Here is a 19,882-nt window from a genome sequence, read left to right as displayed (position 1 = left end):
AAGGCCTGAACAAGTAGGCCTCAAACCAAAGTTGACCTCAAGATGACTCTCACAACCAAACATTGGGGATCATCAGTATCTGATCATTAGCAAAATATGCATCTTGGGCAAAATGCCCAAGAGATGTAGCTTAGATAAAGTGTCATGAGTATATATTAACCTTTCCTTGTTTAGAAGCATAGTGTCAAGGCCTTACTGGTACACAAACTTCTTTGGTTCCTCCTTAGGACCCGGCCAGGCTTGAGGTAGATAATGAAAGTAGATGTTTCCGCCTAATTGTCACATAAACATGTTTACTTGACAATACAATAGCTGAACCCTCTTTTAGCAAAGTTAGAGAACTCATCTACAAGTGGACACACTATGTAGGACTTTGCAATTACTAGGAAAGGCTCTCCAAGTCCTCACTGCAACAGGATCTCCCTAGCAAGAGTGCAGTTGGATTATGGTAAAATGTTATGACAACTGATGATGTATCCTTCCTGATCACCATTGCTATCCTCATGAAATAGTGCTTAGGTGCATTGCCTTGCTCTCTTTTATTCTTCTTGTATCATCTCACTTCTTATCTCGTTGCTTTAAACTTAAGAAAAGATAAATATACTTCTTTATCTTGGTCTCTGTGACCTTTGTGCTGACCCTGTCCACTGGCAAAACAAGTATATAAGGCAAGTATACAACAAGTATATAAGCATTTAAGTATATAATTCCTTCAGTAATAAAAAATCACTAAAGGAATGCATAATTTATTTTAAAATATTTATGTGTTACTGCTAGAATCCACCTGGATCTCTACACAGTTTCATCTGCTAGAAACAGAAAATGCTGTGTGACTACCCAGCTACAGTATTTACCCAAATTCCCATAAACTAATTTAGTAGTTTTTGTAAATGAAAACACCAACTATTTCAGTTGAAAGCAGTAAATAAAGTTCATTTATTTCAATCATTTAAGACTTTGGAATTATTTTAATATTGCTTTGCATAGCTTAACTTTAATATTTATTAAGCTTCTCTTCTTGCTTTTTGCCTGCAATTTAATAAAAAAATAATTTCAACTAGTCATGTAAAACATAGCATTCAGAAATTTCCTTTGTGGAACAGAAGGCACCAAACTTCTTGCATACGAAGAAAAATCTGCAATTCCACATTATGAATACAAATAAGACAAAACATGGCCTTTATGAATGGTTTCACTACTTCAAAGTAAAATTAAGAAGCATGGGAACTTAGTACAATCCAATATCAATATTGATTTTGTTTTCAGATACTGCTTTCCTGTTATTTTACAATTTGTTTTCAAGTTTGTTCCTGGTTTGTAAATCAATTCTTATTCCTGTTAATCAGGTGACTTGGATTGTCTCCCTGTAGTATGTCCTACTCTACATTTCCATGAACTGTTGCATATTTTTTAGACTGCACTTTGCTTTCTTTACATCTTGCATCATTGAAAGGAGTCAGAATGTAAACAAAATGCTATGGCGAAGGTGTTGTCCAAGCATTACTTTACACAGGAAGCTAACAAGCTTCTTTTATTCTTCTAACCACAGACTTGGAATACTTATAACGTATCTACAGAATTTAAATCAATCTTGTAATTAATTGCATTGCACGTGGGAGCAAACAACAGATGTGAAAATTCCTTGAAACTGCTTGCCAAAGTCAGCACTTTGGAACAAAGTTATGCTTCTGTTCACTTAATTCATTACTCCAATACTAAAACAAAAAGTGCTCACAGAATGAGCTAAAGTGTCAAATTAAGACCACATAAGAAGCCTTTTCTTATATTCATAGAAAAGTACCACACTAATCAAATTTTTAATCAAAAATTTGTATTAAAAAAATGTATTACAAAAGTAATACAGTTGTACAGGTCTGAGGTAAGTCACCTGCTGTGTCTTTATCTCATAGTCCATGGATGTCAGTTCGGGAGTTGTAATAAAAGGTTATAGTTTACATCCTATTAAACTCCTTGCCATGTTCTCCTAGTAATACGTATACCTATTACATATAGGTATAAAAGGCCTACATACCAACATATAAGTATATACTACTACATCAGCATTTTGCATAACAGACTGAGGAAAAAAGAAACTAACAGCTATTACACCTAGTACCAGGGAACCCTTTCAGATACATTCAATTTGAAAACAAACACCAGAATTTTTAGAAACAATGCAAAAACTGGAAGAGCATTCTCCATTCAATTAGTAACATATGCACAAGGGTCTGAATGGCTGGCCTATGTGATTTACTGCATCTTGGGGGACTCAAAACACTGGAGTCTGTCATAGTTCTCACCATTTTCACAGCAGTCAGAAATGCAAGTCCTGAGGTTATAGGATTATGAGTTTCAAACCACAAAAGACAACATTAGCAAATGAGTTAGTAAATCTTGAGCTTATGTAAGAAAAGACAAATGTGGATGCTCACAGAAAAGTTCTTCTTTATCATTTTTAACCAAAGTGCTTCCCTCTATATCCAAGTCTCATTAATATATGAGGCACTCAATACTGTGTTATATCTATGCACTGGATATAAACTAGAAATAACATTTATTTTTATGATAATTTAAAGTGAAAGTCGTGGCTTGTCATTCAATCCTACTTTAGTGCCTGCCTTCTTTTTTCATCTGTGTTAGAATTCACTGCCCTCTACTCATTTCTGCCTTACTCTAGCAAGACAGTAAATCATAGTTTTGCTTTCAGGACTTCTGTTCAAACAATGACCTACCAATACTACAGAGTCAAACAAAATTTCAGAAAATTAATAAAGATATTTTCTGAACCTAGCATGGGTGTACCTCTGATGAAAAAATAATGTCTGGTTATTGGCTGTAGCAAGTATATTAAAATTTGACTTGGAAAAGTTCTGTAAGGTATCATGAAGGTTTATATAAACCTCTACAAATCTGATAGCTTTTGAAGATTTCTTTCACCAGATATAGCAGTATTATTCTGTATTTCAGCTTTGAAGAACACTTGGGAACAGTAGTAGTTACAAAGTAATTACAAAATAATAATGGGTCAAATTTCCACAAAACATCCTTCATAACTTAGATATGTAGATTCTCACAGCAACATACACATTTTTCTAGTAAAAAATTCTTCCTTGAAAATGCAACAAATAAAAGAAAACTGAAGTATATATATTGAGCTACTGCCAAATTAGTGCTATTAAAAAAACCTGGGATTATATTCGGAGTATTAAAAGATCATAATGAGATCACATTGTCTACTTTTCATTTATTTTCTCAAATGATACATTACCAATTGGATTTTCATTTTCTGTTTTAGTTTGCAATGTCCTTTAATCTTTAAAGGTGAAGAACTGATGACATTCCCCACTTGATTTAGACATTTTGGCTTGAATGCATAGTAAATAGTAACACTATCCTTGCCTTGGGCATTTTACCTTTATGATATTGTTGCTTAATTTTTCATTTCCCCCCTCTTAATGTTTATCTCAAATGAGGTCTAAGAGCAGTGGAGCCAGACTCCGCCCCTTCTAGTCACACAGCTGACCGTGCTCTCAGGGCTGACCGGGTGCTTTCCCCAGGTGCTCAATCAGTGGTTCAGGTCATTACGCAACAGTTCCCATACAATACTGCATTTACCGTTATAAAAATATAAAGTATCTTACGCTATCACAAAATAAGATGAAGTTTCTGGATAAGAATTTGCTCTTTTCTTAAAGTGCTTAACCACTGCTAACCAGGTACAGATATTGTAGTAGCCTTGCTTGAAGGATTCTAAAACTTATTTTCAAAGCAATGATGAAAGGTATGCTACTTTTGTAAAGGCATAGCTGGAACTCTCTAAATAATTCAAGGAAAAAAAAAAATACGAAAGCTACCAGTTTTCACTAAGCTATTTTAAAAAATTCTTTCCACAGGCTGTTTTTTAGTGTAGTTAATAAAGCTTTTTTTTTTTTTTTTTTTTTTAAACTCTGACAGGTACATGGCCTTTGATCAAGGCCTATTTATCATATCTCTTATATAAAATAAAAAAGCTACCATGTGTAAGGATTTGAAGATAAAAATATCCTCCCATCTGATCTTAAATACAGTAATTTTATAGATATTATGCCAGAAAAGCTAACTGTCCTCAGACAGGAAATTTTTTATTGAATAGAAATATGTAGCAATTGAGTAATAAAGGAAAAAACAATTATTGCAATAACTTGATATTCAAGAACTCTATGAAACAAGTGGAAATGCTGTTCCTACTAGATAAATAAAAAACAATTTTGTTTCTTTGAAGATGGTATTTTGTTTCTCTTATTTGTGAAAGCTTCAGAAGGACAAGAAAGATTGACAGCAATCAGAAAATGGAATAAGGGCAAGGAGCTCTAACTGTGGGTGTAGGTGGAAAGAAAACGGAGGTCTCCACTCCTGAAGATAGCAGAAATCTAAGAAATTAAGGACAGATTAATTGTTATAGAATTTCCTAAAGAAAAAAGTAATAAACTAGCTAATTTATTCATTTTATTATTCTGCCTTTTGATTTGCAAAACCCTAAAATTCTATAAATTGACATGTAGAACTATGTTATACTACAAGAAACTGTTAGACAAATTTAAAGATATTACTCCTGATTCTGTTTTTTCGTGAATGTCAAGACAGATTTCAAGATTTTTCACTCCAGGAAATAAAACCCTTTAGCCTCTGGTAACTCACCCTTTTCTGCTCCTTAATATATTCCATTAGTTCCTCTCTTGTCCTTTTAACAGCTTCTTCGATTGCCTTTTCACTTCGTTTTTGCTCCTCCATTAACGCTTTCTTGATAATTTCCTTTGTAAAATGAAAACGTTTAGTGTAAGTATTAAAAATATTTCATAAATGTAACACATCTCACCCTTTTCCTTCCTAGAAGTTTATCATGATCATATTCTGCCCCAAATTAGCATGACCCTAAATCAAATCTGATTTGGTAATAGAAGTACACTGTACTAAGAAAGCCAGGTTCAAATTAAAACACCTCTATCACCTTAACAACATAAGTAATTCGCCCAGGAAACATCTTTCTGAACCAAACAGACTGTCCTAATGCTTAAGTTTCAGCATCCAAATACATAACAATATTAATTAGCTAAGATTTCCATTTTCAAAATTCAGGAACATGAGGTGACAAAAAAGATTCCTGAAACATACAAAAGATTACGTAATAGCCAGTCAAAATAATCAGTGTATGTTAAATGATTTAGATGAAGAAAGAGGGGAAAGGAAAAAGGGAAATAGTGGATTATTTATTTACTTATTTATTTTTAGGACTAATCAGAAGACATCACTGGATTTACCATGAACTGTCTTCATCTCCATCTTCATTCTGGATATTCAAAAGCAGATGCAGCAAAAATAGTAGCAGTGTGCCTTCAGAATGAAGGAGGAGTGGAATGTACTTCTGTTGCTTAATATCACTAGATCTAAGCTTGTTTACCACATACACATTTAGCATGAATACTAAGATTTAATCAAAATTTAATAGCATTTTTTTTTCTTTTGAAGAACACAAAGATATCATATAGCTGATTAGAAATACTACTTTTTTTTTTTTGTGAGAATTTACAGTCCTAGAAATATAGGCATAAAAATTGGCTAAAAACCATGAAAACTGTTTCAAATACTCACAGCAATTACAAAAAAGTATCATCGCACTATTTCCTTCTATGAGCCAAAATTCATATTCCCTGTTACTGCGCCACAGCCATGCATTACAGATCCTTTAAGGCAACTAAGAATCCAGTACGTAATAAAGTAATTGATTATGAAAAAAGATGACTACTGAGGCAATGCTGCAGTACATGGGAAAGAAGAATCTTGATTTCCTTCCTTCACAAAACTAAAAGCAGTGCAGCTAAGGAAAATACTCTGGGGAAAAAAAAAAACAACAATGGTTCAACACACCGTTTTGGTGTATTTATTTATGGATATGTGCAGATTTTTCACTCTGTTTTTTTTTTAAGTTTTAAATACATTTATTTTTAAAATGAAAAATAAGTGCTCAGGAACCATCTTCTTCCTCACTACTGTTTACTGTTTAGACATAGCACTACATAATTAGTAGGTGCTGAAAAGGTTTGTCTGTCCATAAGTTTGCTTGAGTGCAGAATAATGCTGACATTTTATGATACATATCTGAAGTAGTGGAGGTTGGATTTTTTGTTATTTCCTTTTTTGCCAGAACTCTACTGACCAAGGACTACTGATCTAAATGGTGTTCAAAGACCTTTTATTATATGCTACATCAACAGATACGATCCATTATCAAATAAATATTATACCAGAATAGTGCCTACTAAGCAACACGTCTTGTAGACAGAAAGTAAAACTAAAAACAAAAAATCCACATTTTTCATCAATTAAAAAAAAAAAATCAACAATGGAATTTTTTAAAGATTTAATTATAAGCAGACATTCAGGCTTTTGTGAAAATAAGTATTCATTGTTACATAATCGTCAGGCTTAAAAGAAGACAATTAACTTTACTGCAGAACTTTGAGTATTCAAATAAAAATATTCAGTTAAAATATGATATTTATAAAAGGATTATGATTAGCATAAGGACAAATCCATAATTTCACAAGTGTTTGGGAGCTCAGATGACAACCATTTTGTTGCCTTGTTTAATGGTTTAAGGAACATTTGTCAAACTGAGAAGTGACACCATTTTTAAATACAGAATCTCAGAACACTAACATGCATTCTTAGTGCTTTATTATTCTTCGAATAGAATATTTTTGCAGGAACTCAGTTGTACTGAATGCATACACTCCACAGAACAGGTGGAAGGCTAAGGCTTCAGAGGTATCAGATATTTACAAAATTACATAATCCATCTACGCACATCAGAGTGAATTTACCATATAGTTTTAGTGTACAAAATGAATAATATCACTGGATTGGACTAATTGGACTAGATCTTTGAAACTCTTCAGTTGAAGAGTTTCAAGTGAAAAAACTACTATTTCTTACCTCTAGCAATTTATGTCATTTCAAACAAATGTTAATTCAGATTACCAAAGAAAAATCCTGAGACAAAGGCCTCTTTCATTTATGAACTCTAGCAAGACTAGCAGAAAAAGTAGCAGAAAGTTACACATTATAGAAATATGCTGTTCTCATATTCTCATGCCAGCTAAATTAGTCAAAAGTTTCCCAAATACTTTGTTTCATATTAGAATGGAAAACAATGAATTTATTTACTCAATTAAATTCCTAAAGGCAAATTACAAAACTGATACGGTGCCATATATTAAAGCACAGAAAATCCTGTATTAATAAAATGTTTAAAAACAACAAACATATAAATTTTCCTTGAGATCATGCTACTTGATACTTAAAACAAAAGCACTACATGAATAAAGATTCAAATAAAAATACAATCAAATTCCAAGGTTCTACTAAAAATTACTACTAAACGAAACCTACTAGCAATACATTTATTATAGGCTATTTTAACAGTTAATACAAAAAATGAAACTTAAATGACTTGTCTTCCATTTACAACTTCACTTAATTAAGAACAAGCTCTGATGAATACGAAGTTTTGAATAAATACGAAAACAAAGTTGCATAAAGTCCTGTTGAAGTAATAAGCAGAGCATACTATAATTATACTGTCTGTTAGTTGCAGCTCATCACAGCAAACATACATAGGCCTCTGTAAAAACAGTAGGCTGCTCAAAGCTATCAGAAGAGAGATTTGCTGTTGGATTGACAAACAGAAAAAAATTCTTTTGTCCTTTCTGTTTAGTTTTCAGCAGTGGGCTTCAATAATGAAGTTTATTTATAGTTTATTTATTAATGAGAGATATTGAAAATTGGGAAAAAAAGCACATAGGTATTCAGCAAATATTCAACAAAGACAAACGGAGGATATATACTGTCATTAGCAGTATGTGCAATACAAATCCCATCCTTTTTGTAAGATGATGTCAGATAGTGGGCACCAAAGTTGGCAATACACCATTTCTTTCCTCTACCTCAGATGAATACAGCATATATGTTATATATATGTTGTTCAACACATTTGGAGGGGGAGAATTTAAGCATATATGAGTCAAATATGTTTGAAAATATTCGAACAACAAACAAATTATTTCAAACAAATATATTTGAAATAATTCAAGCAACATCCAATCACCTAGCTAACACATATTTTTGCCCTGCCCTTTGAGCTAATCACAGGTATTAGTCTGTCCTACACAATTTTCCACAAAAAGCTCAGTCCAGGCTCTCAAAGCCACCATCTTTCTTCTGTCTTTTTCTGTCAGTTATTACAGTAAATTATCAACATACACAATGATTATTCAAATTCTGACACTGCCTATTACTACTGTTCATCAAAGTCCTAACTGCATGTACATCTTCTCAGTGTATATACTTACTTTATACTCTTATTTGTCCTTTCCTATAATGCTACATCCATCTTCAAAGTTTTTTTTAAATTAGATTTTGATTGCCAAGGTGAAAATCGGCCTGTATTTCATCTTTAAAAGAGTACTGCACTATTTGAGGGTTTTAGTGTTATTTTAATTAATTCAAGAAAATTTGAAAGCCTGGTTTCTCAGAAAAAGGTGAGGGACAAATTGCATTTCAGGTGCGACTCGCTATTTCTTTCTTAATATCTACTCAGACACCACATGACTAATTATAGCCAAAAGCAGCTTTTCTACAGGAGGAATATATATGTATTACGTATCTATACATCAATTAGAAGACTAGAGTAGCTAATAAAAATTAATTTGATAAATCATATTCAAACCTATGTTTGAATATATATGACTTATATATCACAACTGCATCACCAGAGTGTGTACGTGTGCATCTCCGCAGAAAAACAAAAAGAAAAAAATGTAATTTATGTAACAGAGCATGCCAATCAATACTCAAACAAAACAACAACAACAACAAAAAAACAACAACCACCCACCTGGACTTGCAGAGATGGGATCAGGAAAGCCAAGGCGCAGGCAGAACTGAACTTGGCGAGGGACGTGAAAACCAATAGAAGACTTTCTACAGGTACATTGGCCAGAAGAGACAGGCCAAAGCGAGTGTACCTCCTTTGGTAAATGTAAAAGGAGAACTGGCTTCAATGGATGAAGAGAAGGCTGAAGTACTTAATGAGTTCTTTACCTCGGTCTTCAGTGGCAGCCAGGATTGCAGTATTTCTCACGTCCCTGAGCCCTGCACCCCTAAACCTCTAGGTGGGGACCAGGATGGTAAATCCTCCCCCTACTGTAAGACAGAGCAAGTCCAAGAGTGCCTCATGAGACTGAATGTGTACAAGTCTATGGGGTTGGATGGCGTGCATCCCAGGGTTCTGAAGGAGCTGGCTGAGGTGCTTGCTGAGCCACGCTCCATCATATTTGAAAAGTCGTGGCTGTCAGGTGAGGTCTTGGATGACTGGAGGAAGGGTCATGTCACTCCCATTTACAAGAAAGGGAGCAAGGAGGACCCTGGGAACTACAGGCCAGTGAGTCTCACCTCTGTGCCTAGGAAGATCATGGAACAGATCATCCTGGACAACATGCTTGATTACATGAGGAATGTGATCCAAGTGCATGATCCAAGACAGCCGGCACGGCTTCATCCCCATTGCTTGACCAATCTGGTGGCCTTCTATGATGGAGTGACAGCTTTGGTGGACAAGGGAAAGACAACTGATGTTATTTACCTGGACTTGAGCAAGGCCTTTGACATGGTCCCCCACCACATCCTTATCTCCAAATTGGAGGGATGTGGATTTGATGGGTGGACCACTCGATGGATAAGAAACTGGTTGAAAGGCCACAGACAGAGGGTGGTGATTAATGGTTTTATGTCCAGGTGGAAGCCAGTACTTGGGACTGGTCTTGGGACTGGTGCTCTTTAACATCTTTATCAATGACATCGATGATGGAATCATGTGCACCCTCAGCAAGTTTGCTGATGACACTAAGCTGAGTGGTACAGTTGACATGGTAGAAGGAAGGGATCCCATTCAGAGGGTCTTCAACAGGCTTGAAAGGTGGGCCCAGGTGAACCTAATGAGGTTCAACACAGCAACGTTTTTGCACTTGGGCCGGAGGAATCCCAGGCATCCATACAGACTGGGAGGAGCAATCCTTGGGAGCAGCCCTGCGGAGAATGACCTGGGGGTCTTGATGGATGAAAAACTTATCATGAGCCAGGAGTGTGCTCTTGCAGCTCAGAAAGCAGATGGTATCCTGGGCTCCATCAGAAGAGGGGTGGCCAGCAGGGACAGGGAGGTGATTGTCCCCCTCTACTCCGCTTTTGTGAGGCCCCATCTGGAGTACTGCGTCCAGGTCTGGAGCCCCCAGTACAAGAAAGACAGGGAGTTGTTGGAGAGGGTCCAGAGGACAGACACAAAGATGATCAAGGTGCTGGAGCACCCACCCTACGAAGACAGGCTGAGGGAGCTGGGCTTGTTCAGCCTGGAGAAAAGAAGGCTGTGGGGTGATCTAACTGCAGCCTTTCAGTACCTAAAGGGAGCCTATAAACAGAAGAGGAGTCAACTCTCTGAAAAGGTAGATAACAGCAGAACAAGGGGAAATTATTTTAAGTTGAAGGAGGGAAGATTGAGGTTGGATGTCAGAACTTCCATTCTTTACTACAAGAGTGGTGAGGTGCTCAGAACAGGCTGCCCAGAGAGGCTGTGTCCCTAGAGGTGTTCAAAGCCAGATTGGATGGGGCCCTGGGCAGCCTGGTCTAGTATTAAATGGGGAGGTTGGTGGCCCTGCATGTGGCAGGGGGGGTTGGAGATTCATGATTCTTGAGGTCCCTTCCAACCCTGGCCATTCTGTGATTCTGTGATTCTGTGATTCTGTGATATGATTGTTGGCAGATTTATAGGAACATTCTTCTGTTTCCACGCAAGGATGAGGTGGCAGTAATAAATTTTATCTAGGAAATACAACCACAGACTACAATGTCAATGTTTTTTCAGAAAACAGTAACCTTCAAATTATAATGTTTGTGCTTTTAACTAATACTTAGTATTAACTAGTACTTCTGAAGTTGGAAGTGGTTAAAGTCAGCATGCAGTGGACTTCCCCTTTTCCAGACTTTACCAGTATACTGAAAATAAACGGATCTAATAGCTGGAATCTCTCGCCACTCAGTGTTGCTGTGTGCATCCTCATGCTCACAAACTTACAAAACATTTCATTTAAAAAGTTGTTTCCATAAAGACTTGCAAAATCAAAGTTGTCCATAAACATTTGACTCATTATTATTTCTGCAACAAAGTGGAAAATTAAGAAGAAAGAAAAACTGAAACTTTTGTTAAAATACATAGTTCCTTTCTTTCATGTTTTCATAATGAAACTATTCTAACTTCTGGTACTATACATAATTTTAAGAGACAATGACTGTAGATTATTACCTACAAAATTAAATGCCAAATAAATTCAACCTAAAAAAAAGCGCATAAAAATTGCTATTTCATATTCTCTTAAGAGAAATTTAAACACTGCAAGTTCAAAAATACGGCAAAGATAATATAAATTGTACATGAATTCAGAAAAGCAATTTTTTCTCCATCACATTTCATAATATAATTGTCACTATTGTAATAGGGCCAGAGACCATAATATTAAGAAAAATGACTTCTGGCAAAAACCCACAAAATTTTGAACATGAACAGCAATGTCGTGATAGGCCAAGACCGTTGCTGAAAAAGATATTGCTTCTCCTTCCATAACTTAACACTCTCTCAATCAGTCAAATAAAGTCTAACAATTTATTCCTGGAATTGAAACATTAAATGTACCATTGTACTGGCACATTATGAAGCATAGAACAAATGGAGCATTTCACATACTGCCTGCATCTCCAACAGGATTTCCTAAGCTATGCAACAGATAAGAAATGGAAAAAGAAAAATTGATAAATGGATACTATTTTGTATTCTGTATATTTAACTGGCAGTGCACTCAATGTCCTGTATATCATAAATGAGAATTTTCAAATACTATTTCAGGAAGTGAAATTAATATCATTATATAGGTCATTCTCAAGTACAAAAGCATTACAAAACATGTAAAAGCAATGTTAATATCATGGACTTCTTATATGTAAAAAAAAAAAAAAAAAAAAAAAACTTTCAGTAAAAAATATAATTAGAGTGAAAAAATGAAAAGAAAGTTGAAAGTAATCTCTGATGCAGAGATAGAAAGTAGCACATAACCTATTTATCAGAGAAAGACCAATGGAGAGACCAAACTAAAGGGCTAGAAAAAGGCCTTTAAAGTAGTACTCTAAATCTGCAAACAACAATTGAGTCAGGGAAAATAAAGATGTAATATTAAAGGAATAAAGATTGTATCTATGTGGCTAGAAATGTCATATATTGCAGATCTGCTGCATAAATGACCAGCAACATCTAAACAATTATATTTAAAATCAGATCTCAAGCAAAACCAATATACAGTCCAGAAAAACAAGCAACAATGTGCACATTGAAGGTAATAATTAATATTTGGATAGTCAGAAAGAAAACATTAAAATATTTATTCAGTTTAAAGTGATAGTGATGCATTCAAAAGGTGGTACCAAATAGAGATATGTTTTTAGTATAGACAGAAAAAAATGCTCAAAGCAAGCACGTACCAAAAAGTACCTTAGGATTCCAAATTAAATACAAGCCAAGAGACAGCACAGACCAGCTACCTAAACCTGGGAAGGAAACACTTCCCAGTCATACAGAAGAAGCATAAGCGCCAAATATCACAGAAAATAACTGACAATCAACTGCACAACACAGAGGTTCTCATTCCCATTGACTAAGTTACCAGATTGGCTGTTTTGTCAGTGTATTTGGCTTAGGTGGCAAGGTTTAGCATAGCTGTGGGACTGCAAGGGTGGCCTCTGTGAGCAGAGCCCAGTGACTGCCCCGTGCTCGATCTACAGCCAGCTCCAGCTTCAAAAGGGACTCGGCGCTGACCAGAGCTGAGCCATGAGCAACACTGAGTGTGACTCTGGGATAGGAGATTTGAGAAAGAGGAAATCTGCTGTGCAAGGGTAGCTGGTAGAGAGGAATAAGAAATGTAAGACAAAAAGCCCTGCAGACACGGCCAGTGCAGAAGGAGGGCAGGAGGTGCTTCGGGCATGGAACAGCTCTTCTGCAGCCCATTGAGAAGCTATCATTCTGCAGCTAATGGGCACCAAACAGAGCATATTTCTGTATGGGGTAGCAATTGAGGAGCACGTGGTGCAGCAGTGGATGTGGACTAAAGGAAACTGCAGGCCATGGAGAGTCCCTTTAGGAACATGCCTTGGGCCGGAAAGGAGCCTGCACACCTCACTAGATGAGATGTGAGATGTGACATTAATTGGTGAGTGATATCTCTTTCCTTATCTCAAACCTTGAACACTTTTCCACTGTATTTTTTCCACTTCATCTTTTGAAGAGAGGGAGTGAGTGAGGGGTGTGTTGGATTTTAGCTGTCCAACAGGGTGAAACTATCACAATTGCAGGGAAACAAGATGCAAACTTCAGATAATTGGATAACAACTGTATTTAAAAATTGGTGGTGCCAATGAAAAAAATCCTGTAGGTTTGATACTTACAAAAGATGTATTAATGAATCTATACACAAAAATGCCTTGACAATAAATACATAATCACCACATATTTTCTTCAAAATATTTATTATAAAACTCTTGACTCCATGTCATCTACTTATTTGTTTGTGATTATTGTTTTTAAGATTACACAGCTAAGAAAAGAGCATTCTACAGCTAATTAAACTGATTTAAAAAGAAAAACCAGAGTGGGAAATAACTCACATAGGCAAAACAGTTTATTATTTTTTTCCACCCTTCCCAAATACAGAGCAATGAGGAAAAAATATTTAGGCAGAAAACAATTTTCAACTAAAATTTAACAGTCAGGCAGCAGTAGAAAAGTAAGCTAGTTCTCTAAGTATGGATCCAGCACCTCCATGTTTTCATTTATAAAAGACTGGGTGTGGAAATCCTTAAGATATTTTACACAAAATTGATTCTGACTTGCCAAAGCTAAGAACTCCCTTAAGCATACTGTAAGAACTCCTGTAGAGGAAATGGACCTGGGGGTATTGATTGATGCTTGGTTGAACATGAGCCAGCACTGTGCCTGGGTGGCCAACAAGGCCAATGGCATCCCATCTTGCATCAGGAACAGTGTTACCAGCAGGAGCAGGGAAGAGATTGTCCCCCTGTACTCAGCTCTGGTGAGGCTGCACCTCGAGTACTGTGTCCAGTTTTGGGCCTCTCACTGCAAGAAAGACATTGAGGCCCTGGAGCAGGTTCAAAGAAGGGCTACAAAGCTGGTGAGGGGTCTGGAGCACAGGGCTTATGAGGAGCAGCTGAAGGAGCTGGGAATGTTCAGTCTGGGGAAGAGGAGGCTCAGGGGAGACCTCATTGGGAGGTTGTAGTGAGCTGGGGGTCGGCCTCTTCTCTCATGTAACTAGTGATAGAACTAGAGGGAATGGCTTCAAGCTGCACCAGGGGAGATTTAGGCTGGATGTTAGGAAATACTACTTTTCTGAAAGAGTGGTCAGGCACTGGAATGGGCTGCCCAGGGAGGTGGTGGAGTCACCAACCCTGGAGGCGTTCAAGGGACCTTTGGATTTTGTGTTGAGGGACATGGTTTAGGGAGAACTATTGGTGATAGGTGGATGGTTGGACTGAATGATCTTGTAGGTCTTTTCCAAACTTGGTGTTTGTGTGTGATTCTGTGATTCTGTAACTCCCTTTAAGAATATTTAGGAAGTTTTAATAACATATCAGGTAAGCAGCCATTATTTTTTCAGAATTAAGCACTATGTTCTAGACTTCATACTTCTGAGAAATTACATCTAGTATTTTTAAACTTGCTACAAAACATTAAAAACACTTTGAAACCCATACAATGCCAAATAATTTTAATTAATCAAGTTTTTTAAGCCATTTAGATGTTTTCTGTTACAATTGTATTAGTCATTCCAAGATGATAAACCAGAAATAACAGTTCTGCATGTAATAGCTATAAGATATAAGCCCTCCAGTGCATGAGGATACTAGAACTGTATTGTATTGAATTTTTGGAGACTTACTCAGCAAAGACTACTAGGAAGCTCACTTTTTTTTTTTTTTTTTTTCCCTCATAAGCCTTTTAGTTAACTTTTCTTGCGAAAGTATTTTTTCTTTGTTTATCTTGTTACATCTTGCATACCCTAGTTGTGGATTTGCAGAATGCAACATTACAGCCTCAGTTTTTCTACAGCTTACCCATTGGACATAATTTTGCCTTAGTGCTTCTGCTCCCGTCCAAGAAGAACAGATTTTTTGTTAGTTCTTTTAGTAAAATAGCTTTGGGTTGTTGTTTTTTTTTCCTCTAATTATTTGCAGTCTTCTTTAGAGTCTTGCATAAAGCACATGTGGATTATGGCAATTATGAATTCAAGCTCCTTTTCCCCTGAGAATCAGGATAAAATGCAGTAGATTCTATGTGATACTTTAAATACAAGCCTTGAAGTTACGGCATAGAACTGAAAATCTGGGGCTCACTCTTCAGATGCTTGCTATCATTTCAATTTTAAAGATTTTTTTTTAAAACTAAAATTGTCAGGCATAAATTGTCTTTGATGTCTTAATTACATAAATGGGAAGAAAAAAAAATAAAAAATAAGTATTTAGTTTTATGAAATTATAACACTGCATGCAGAGAGCTAAAATAGCTACATACATCTCTCTGCATTATAGTGTTATGTTTGCTCTAGCTAACGGTATATCTACTTTGCATTGACTAGTAACTATACGAGGCTTGCTCCAAAAGTAATGCCTCCTATCTTATTATGCTAGCCCATGGCACCAGAGACAGATGTTAGTGGTATGACAACAGAGGTTGGACTTTCCCACCACTATTCCATTACATATTGTTGTCATGTGAGAGATGAAAGCAGAGGTCAATCTGACAGTATGAAGTCTAATGTGGAAGTACATATGAAGCAAAGGTTTGTAACTGAATTCCTCCATGTGGAAAAAATGGCACTCTCTGACATTTATCAACACTTGCTGAATGGTTATGGAGACCAAACAGTGAGCACAGTGAGGTGGTGGGTGGTGTTTCAGCAGTGGTGACAGTGACAGTGGGTCACTTCCACAGGTGCAGATTCTTATGGGTGCAGCACACAAGCTCTTGTTCATCACCGACGTAAAAGCATAGATAATGGTGGTGACTATGTTGAAAAATAGTGTTTTGTAGCAGAGAATTTGCTCTATCAAATTCTGTTATTGTGCTTTTAAGTTCTGTGGCAATAAACAGGAGGCATTACTTTTGGAGTGACCTACTGTTCAGTTATTTCTATTTTACTGAAATTTTTATTGCTCAATTTGCCCTATCTCCCCAATTTTTCACTCTTTTCTATTACCCAGATTTACTTTTTTTTCCAAAGAGTAAAAGAGGGAAGAAAATAATCTTTAACAGCAGAAAGCACTGTTCATTGTCTTTTCCACTTACATTTATACTAGGTGCTTAAATGCCATTTTGAGTTCTACATGGAAGGGTTCAGCTTTAGCTAAGTTTATAGATCTCTGTATGCACTGGGCAACCTCTGCTAAATCAAAAACAAACAAACAAACAAACAAACAAACTTTAGATAAAATATTCTAGTGGGATAATTTTCTATTTCAGTCATTCCTCATTCCACACAACATTGAGGACTACTTGGCCCATTAAATCCTCTTTGCAGGGAAGTTGCTACTGAAAAAAAACCAATAGAGTATACCAAAATAAAAGATAAAATGCTGGAGACATGCCAATCCACATTTAGCAGGGTAAACATCCTCACCTATAATAACTTTTCAATGTGCTGCAAAAAGATTACGTAGTTACTTTGCAAAAGTACATTTTCTTTAATTAAAAGCTTGCTTATTTCAAGGAGAGCTTATTCTCCCCCATCTAAGCGTCATATTTATGATATCTTCTTGTTTTAATTACTTTTAAAAAAGGAAGCTTTAACTCAGAATTTTTTAAGATTACTTTCACCGTCAGTTTATCTTTACTTTGCATATTTGTTAACAATATTTTTAATATTGATAATGGGTTAATCATGATGGTTATAATTCAATCACAGATTATAATGTGGAAGTTCATCTCAAAGAAGATCATAAAATTTAGCATATGTTCAGACTTTTTCATTCTTCTTTGCTAGATTTACCTATGTGTTTCATGACTGCAAGCCATCCTGCCTCAACTATTTGCAGTAGTGTACATGAGCCTTTCCAGTCTTTCAATTTTGCAGACGTATAGCATTAGCAAAGGAAAATTGCTTCTATTTAATACTATGCTTGACATAATACTTTGTTGTTCAAATCATTAAAATCAATCTCTTAAAATTAATTTGCAGCATGGTAAAATTCAATTGTAATCTAAGTTTCTATGACAAAATTACTAATGAGGTAAAAGAAAGACAATTTTAAACATAAAAATATTGTTTCTATCTCAAACACGTATTTTTCCTGTTTGTGAGAATTCGAAAAGGATACAGAGTTTTTTGAGAACAAGGCTTCTCTTTCTTAGTATTAAGTTCCAAACTTATGCATTGGTTTAAAAGTTAGTTCTATTGTAATAACAGTATTCCCTGTAGTGCTGTTTTTATATGCCTGACAACAAAAGATATTTTGCATGTTCACTTACACGCATCCACACTTGTTTCATTACTTGGTGCTAAACATAATAATATTATCAAATGACAATTCTGAAGCAAGAAGCATAAAGAATTATACAACAAGATATGAGGAATTAAAAGAGGCATTATGTTACCACAGTTTTACATTTAGTTGTCCAAAATATTAGACTATGTCTAATGGCCATTACAGGGCTGACTTGACATGCTGACTATGCTGTCTGAACAACAACTGCAGGTAAGTGAATAGTTTTTATACCTCTTGCAAGAAAAATCTTAAAGAAAAAATGCAAATAAGAAACTAAGTAGAAAGCCCTATAAAACCACTGTGAACTGACAAACTGCTTGACAGTAGTTCCAACCATTTTTCAGCTCTAAATCAAAGTCATTTCTGATAACTTCCAATTGGGCTTATCAGCTTTATACGGCTTTCTTTGTTGCCAGATTGAGAAAATTTTAGTAGCTGTAGAATGTTTATAAGAGGCTTATGGAAGTAAGTAATTTCATAGTAGAAATAAAAAATGAAAATTTATGCAAAGAAAAGCATTCCATATGAAAGTCCATCCTTCCCAAAGAACTTGTATTCTCGCAAAAAACAAAACATCAAATATGTTATACATATTTATATGAGAGAACTCTAGAAATCTCAAGAAAAATCTGCATTTTACTTAAGTGAAAACAAATTAAATGTTTGAAAAAAGGAGCCTAATTCAAACGAGAAATCACAATTTATTGTTAGATAAATTCTTCCTCTTAACATCAAAGTTGTCAGAGCTATTCAGTATTAGAAAAAAAGAATTAATGAATGCTCCATAACTAGATCAAAAGCAAGAAATGTATGGGAGACGTACTAAAAACATTCTCCGATAACGGAGTACTACTCAGCATCGCAGTACATAACTGAATAATCTAACATAATCAACTGCTTGATTAGCTAGCTTCCCAAGCTGAAAAGTCCTCTTGAAGTCCTGAATTTCTTCCTTGGAAAAGCACTGACATCTCAGTATTTAAGATTTTGTCTGAAAATATATTAATCAATACTAAACTACTAATATTATGCTGCCCGTGATTATTTCCAAAGTAATAAGAAACTCCAGTAGTATGTTCCTGGAAAAAAAACACCTACCTTGAGTCACTTGAATATATTTTATGTGCAGCCCAAGTACATAAGAATAGAATCCTGCCTGACCTCATACACTCAACTATGAGACCCATTCCTCGACGAATGTTTAAAACACAAAACCAACCTTAATCTTCTCATTTGACAGACAGCACATTTTGTCCAAGAAGCACAGGTTTCCACAGAAGAACAGAACTATCTGCCTTAGAAATATCACTAAACTGCACATTAATTTAATGACACATTCATTTCTATTTCCTCCTGCTACTAATCTCTTCATGTTCCACATGGTATAAAGCTATCATCTTTCTTCACTGTAGTACGCAACTACGTTACTGTTCTTTCTGCTGTTAATAGCTCCTCTGTACCACTGGTACCAATAGTCATTCAGGGTAGTCTATAAGATTTCTACCGTAGCTAAACCTCGAGTAGTGTTCTTAGCTTAAATTTAGCTTTGAAGTCACTGGATTATCCTTTGATCATGAAAAATTTATCATAGCAATGCTCATCACAGTAAAATTACTACTTTGAAAACTGACATCCTATCAGTTGATATCTTTAAATTCAAGAAAATTAAGCCTGCTACATACAGAACAAAATGATTTTGTTTAGAAATTTACACAACTTCTAATTTACATTTAGAAATGTACACAAAACAGATGCAGATTATAATAATGGGTTTGCATCAAAAAATAACTTTGTAAATTTGGTTAGCTGTGAGATGAATATTTCTTTTAAACACTGGAAAGGGTAATGGCATCTGTTTGCAAGGAGATGGGTTTTAAACATAAATGATATTTTATCCTATTCTTTAAATTTTAAAGCTGCATAGTTGTTTTTGTTTTTGTTTTTGTTTTCTTTTTCTTTTTTTTATTGTTCAGCGTGTTAAAAAACCAGCAACATAAAATTCCAACATTTGAATGAAATACATCTTGAATCTCATAGTGCAAAGAATTTTAAACAACTAGGCCACCAAAAAAAGGAAGGAACCGACTGGTCCTTCAGATATTTTGACCAGTAGAGACTACAAAATTGAACTTTTTTTTTTGGAAGAGCTACTTAATTTGAGATCCCTACTGTCTTGTTAAGTACTGTGCTGGGAATG

The 19,882-nt window shown here is 35.4% G+C and overlaps 1 protein-coding gene across 7 annotated transcripts in view; it reads right to left on the bottom strand.

Moving 5' to 3' along the window:
• The window catches only part of CCDC91 (coiled-coil domain containing 91), a 142,234-nt gene that overhangs the window by 27,011 nt on the left and 95,341 nt on the right, over positions 1-19,882 (bottom strand). For 6 of the 7 annotated variants that reach the window (XM_042835010.1, XM_042835005.1, XM_042835006.1 and 3 more), the window contains one exon: positions 4,678-4,791. In XM_042835010.1, coding sequence (XP_042690944.1) covers positions 4,678-4,791 — 114 coding nt within the window. Of the gene's footprint in view, positions 1-4,334; positions 4,410-4,677; positions 4,792-19,882 lie in introns of those variants that run through there. The other variant, XM_042835011.1, reaches the window with a different exon arrangement.

This window comes from Centrocercus urophasianus, unplaced genomic scaffold (assembly GCF_019232065.1).
Source record: "Centrocercus urophasianus isolate 14NV4802_14NV808 unplaced genomic scaffold, USGS_Curo_1.0 seq_5, whole genome shotgun sequence".
NCBI lineage: Eukaryota > Metazoa > Chordata > Aves > Galliformes > Phasianidae > Centrocercus > Centrocercus urophasianus.
The sequence above is the reverse complement of the archived record's forward strand: the minus strand, read 5'-3'. Positions and strand labels throughout refer to the sequence as shown.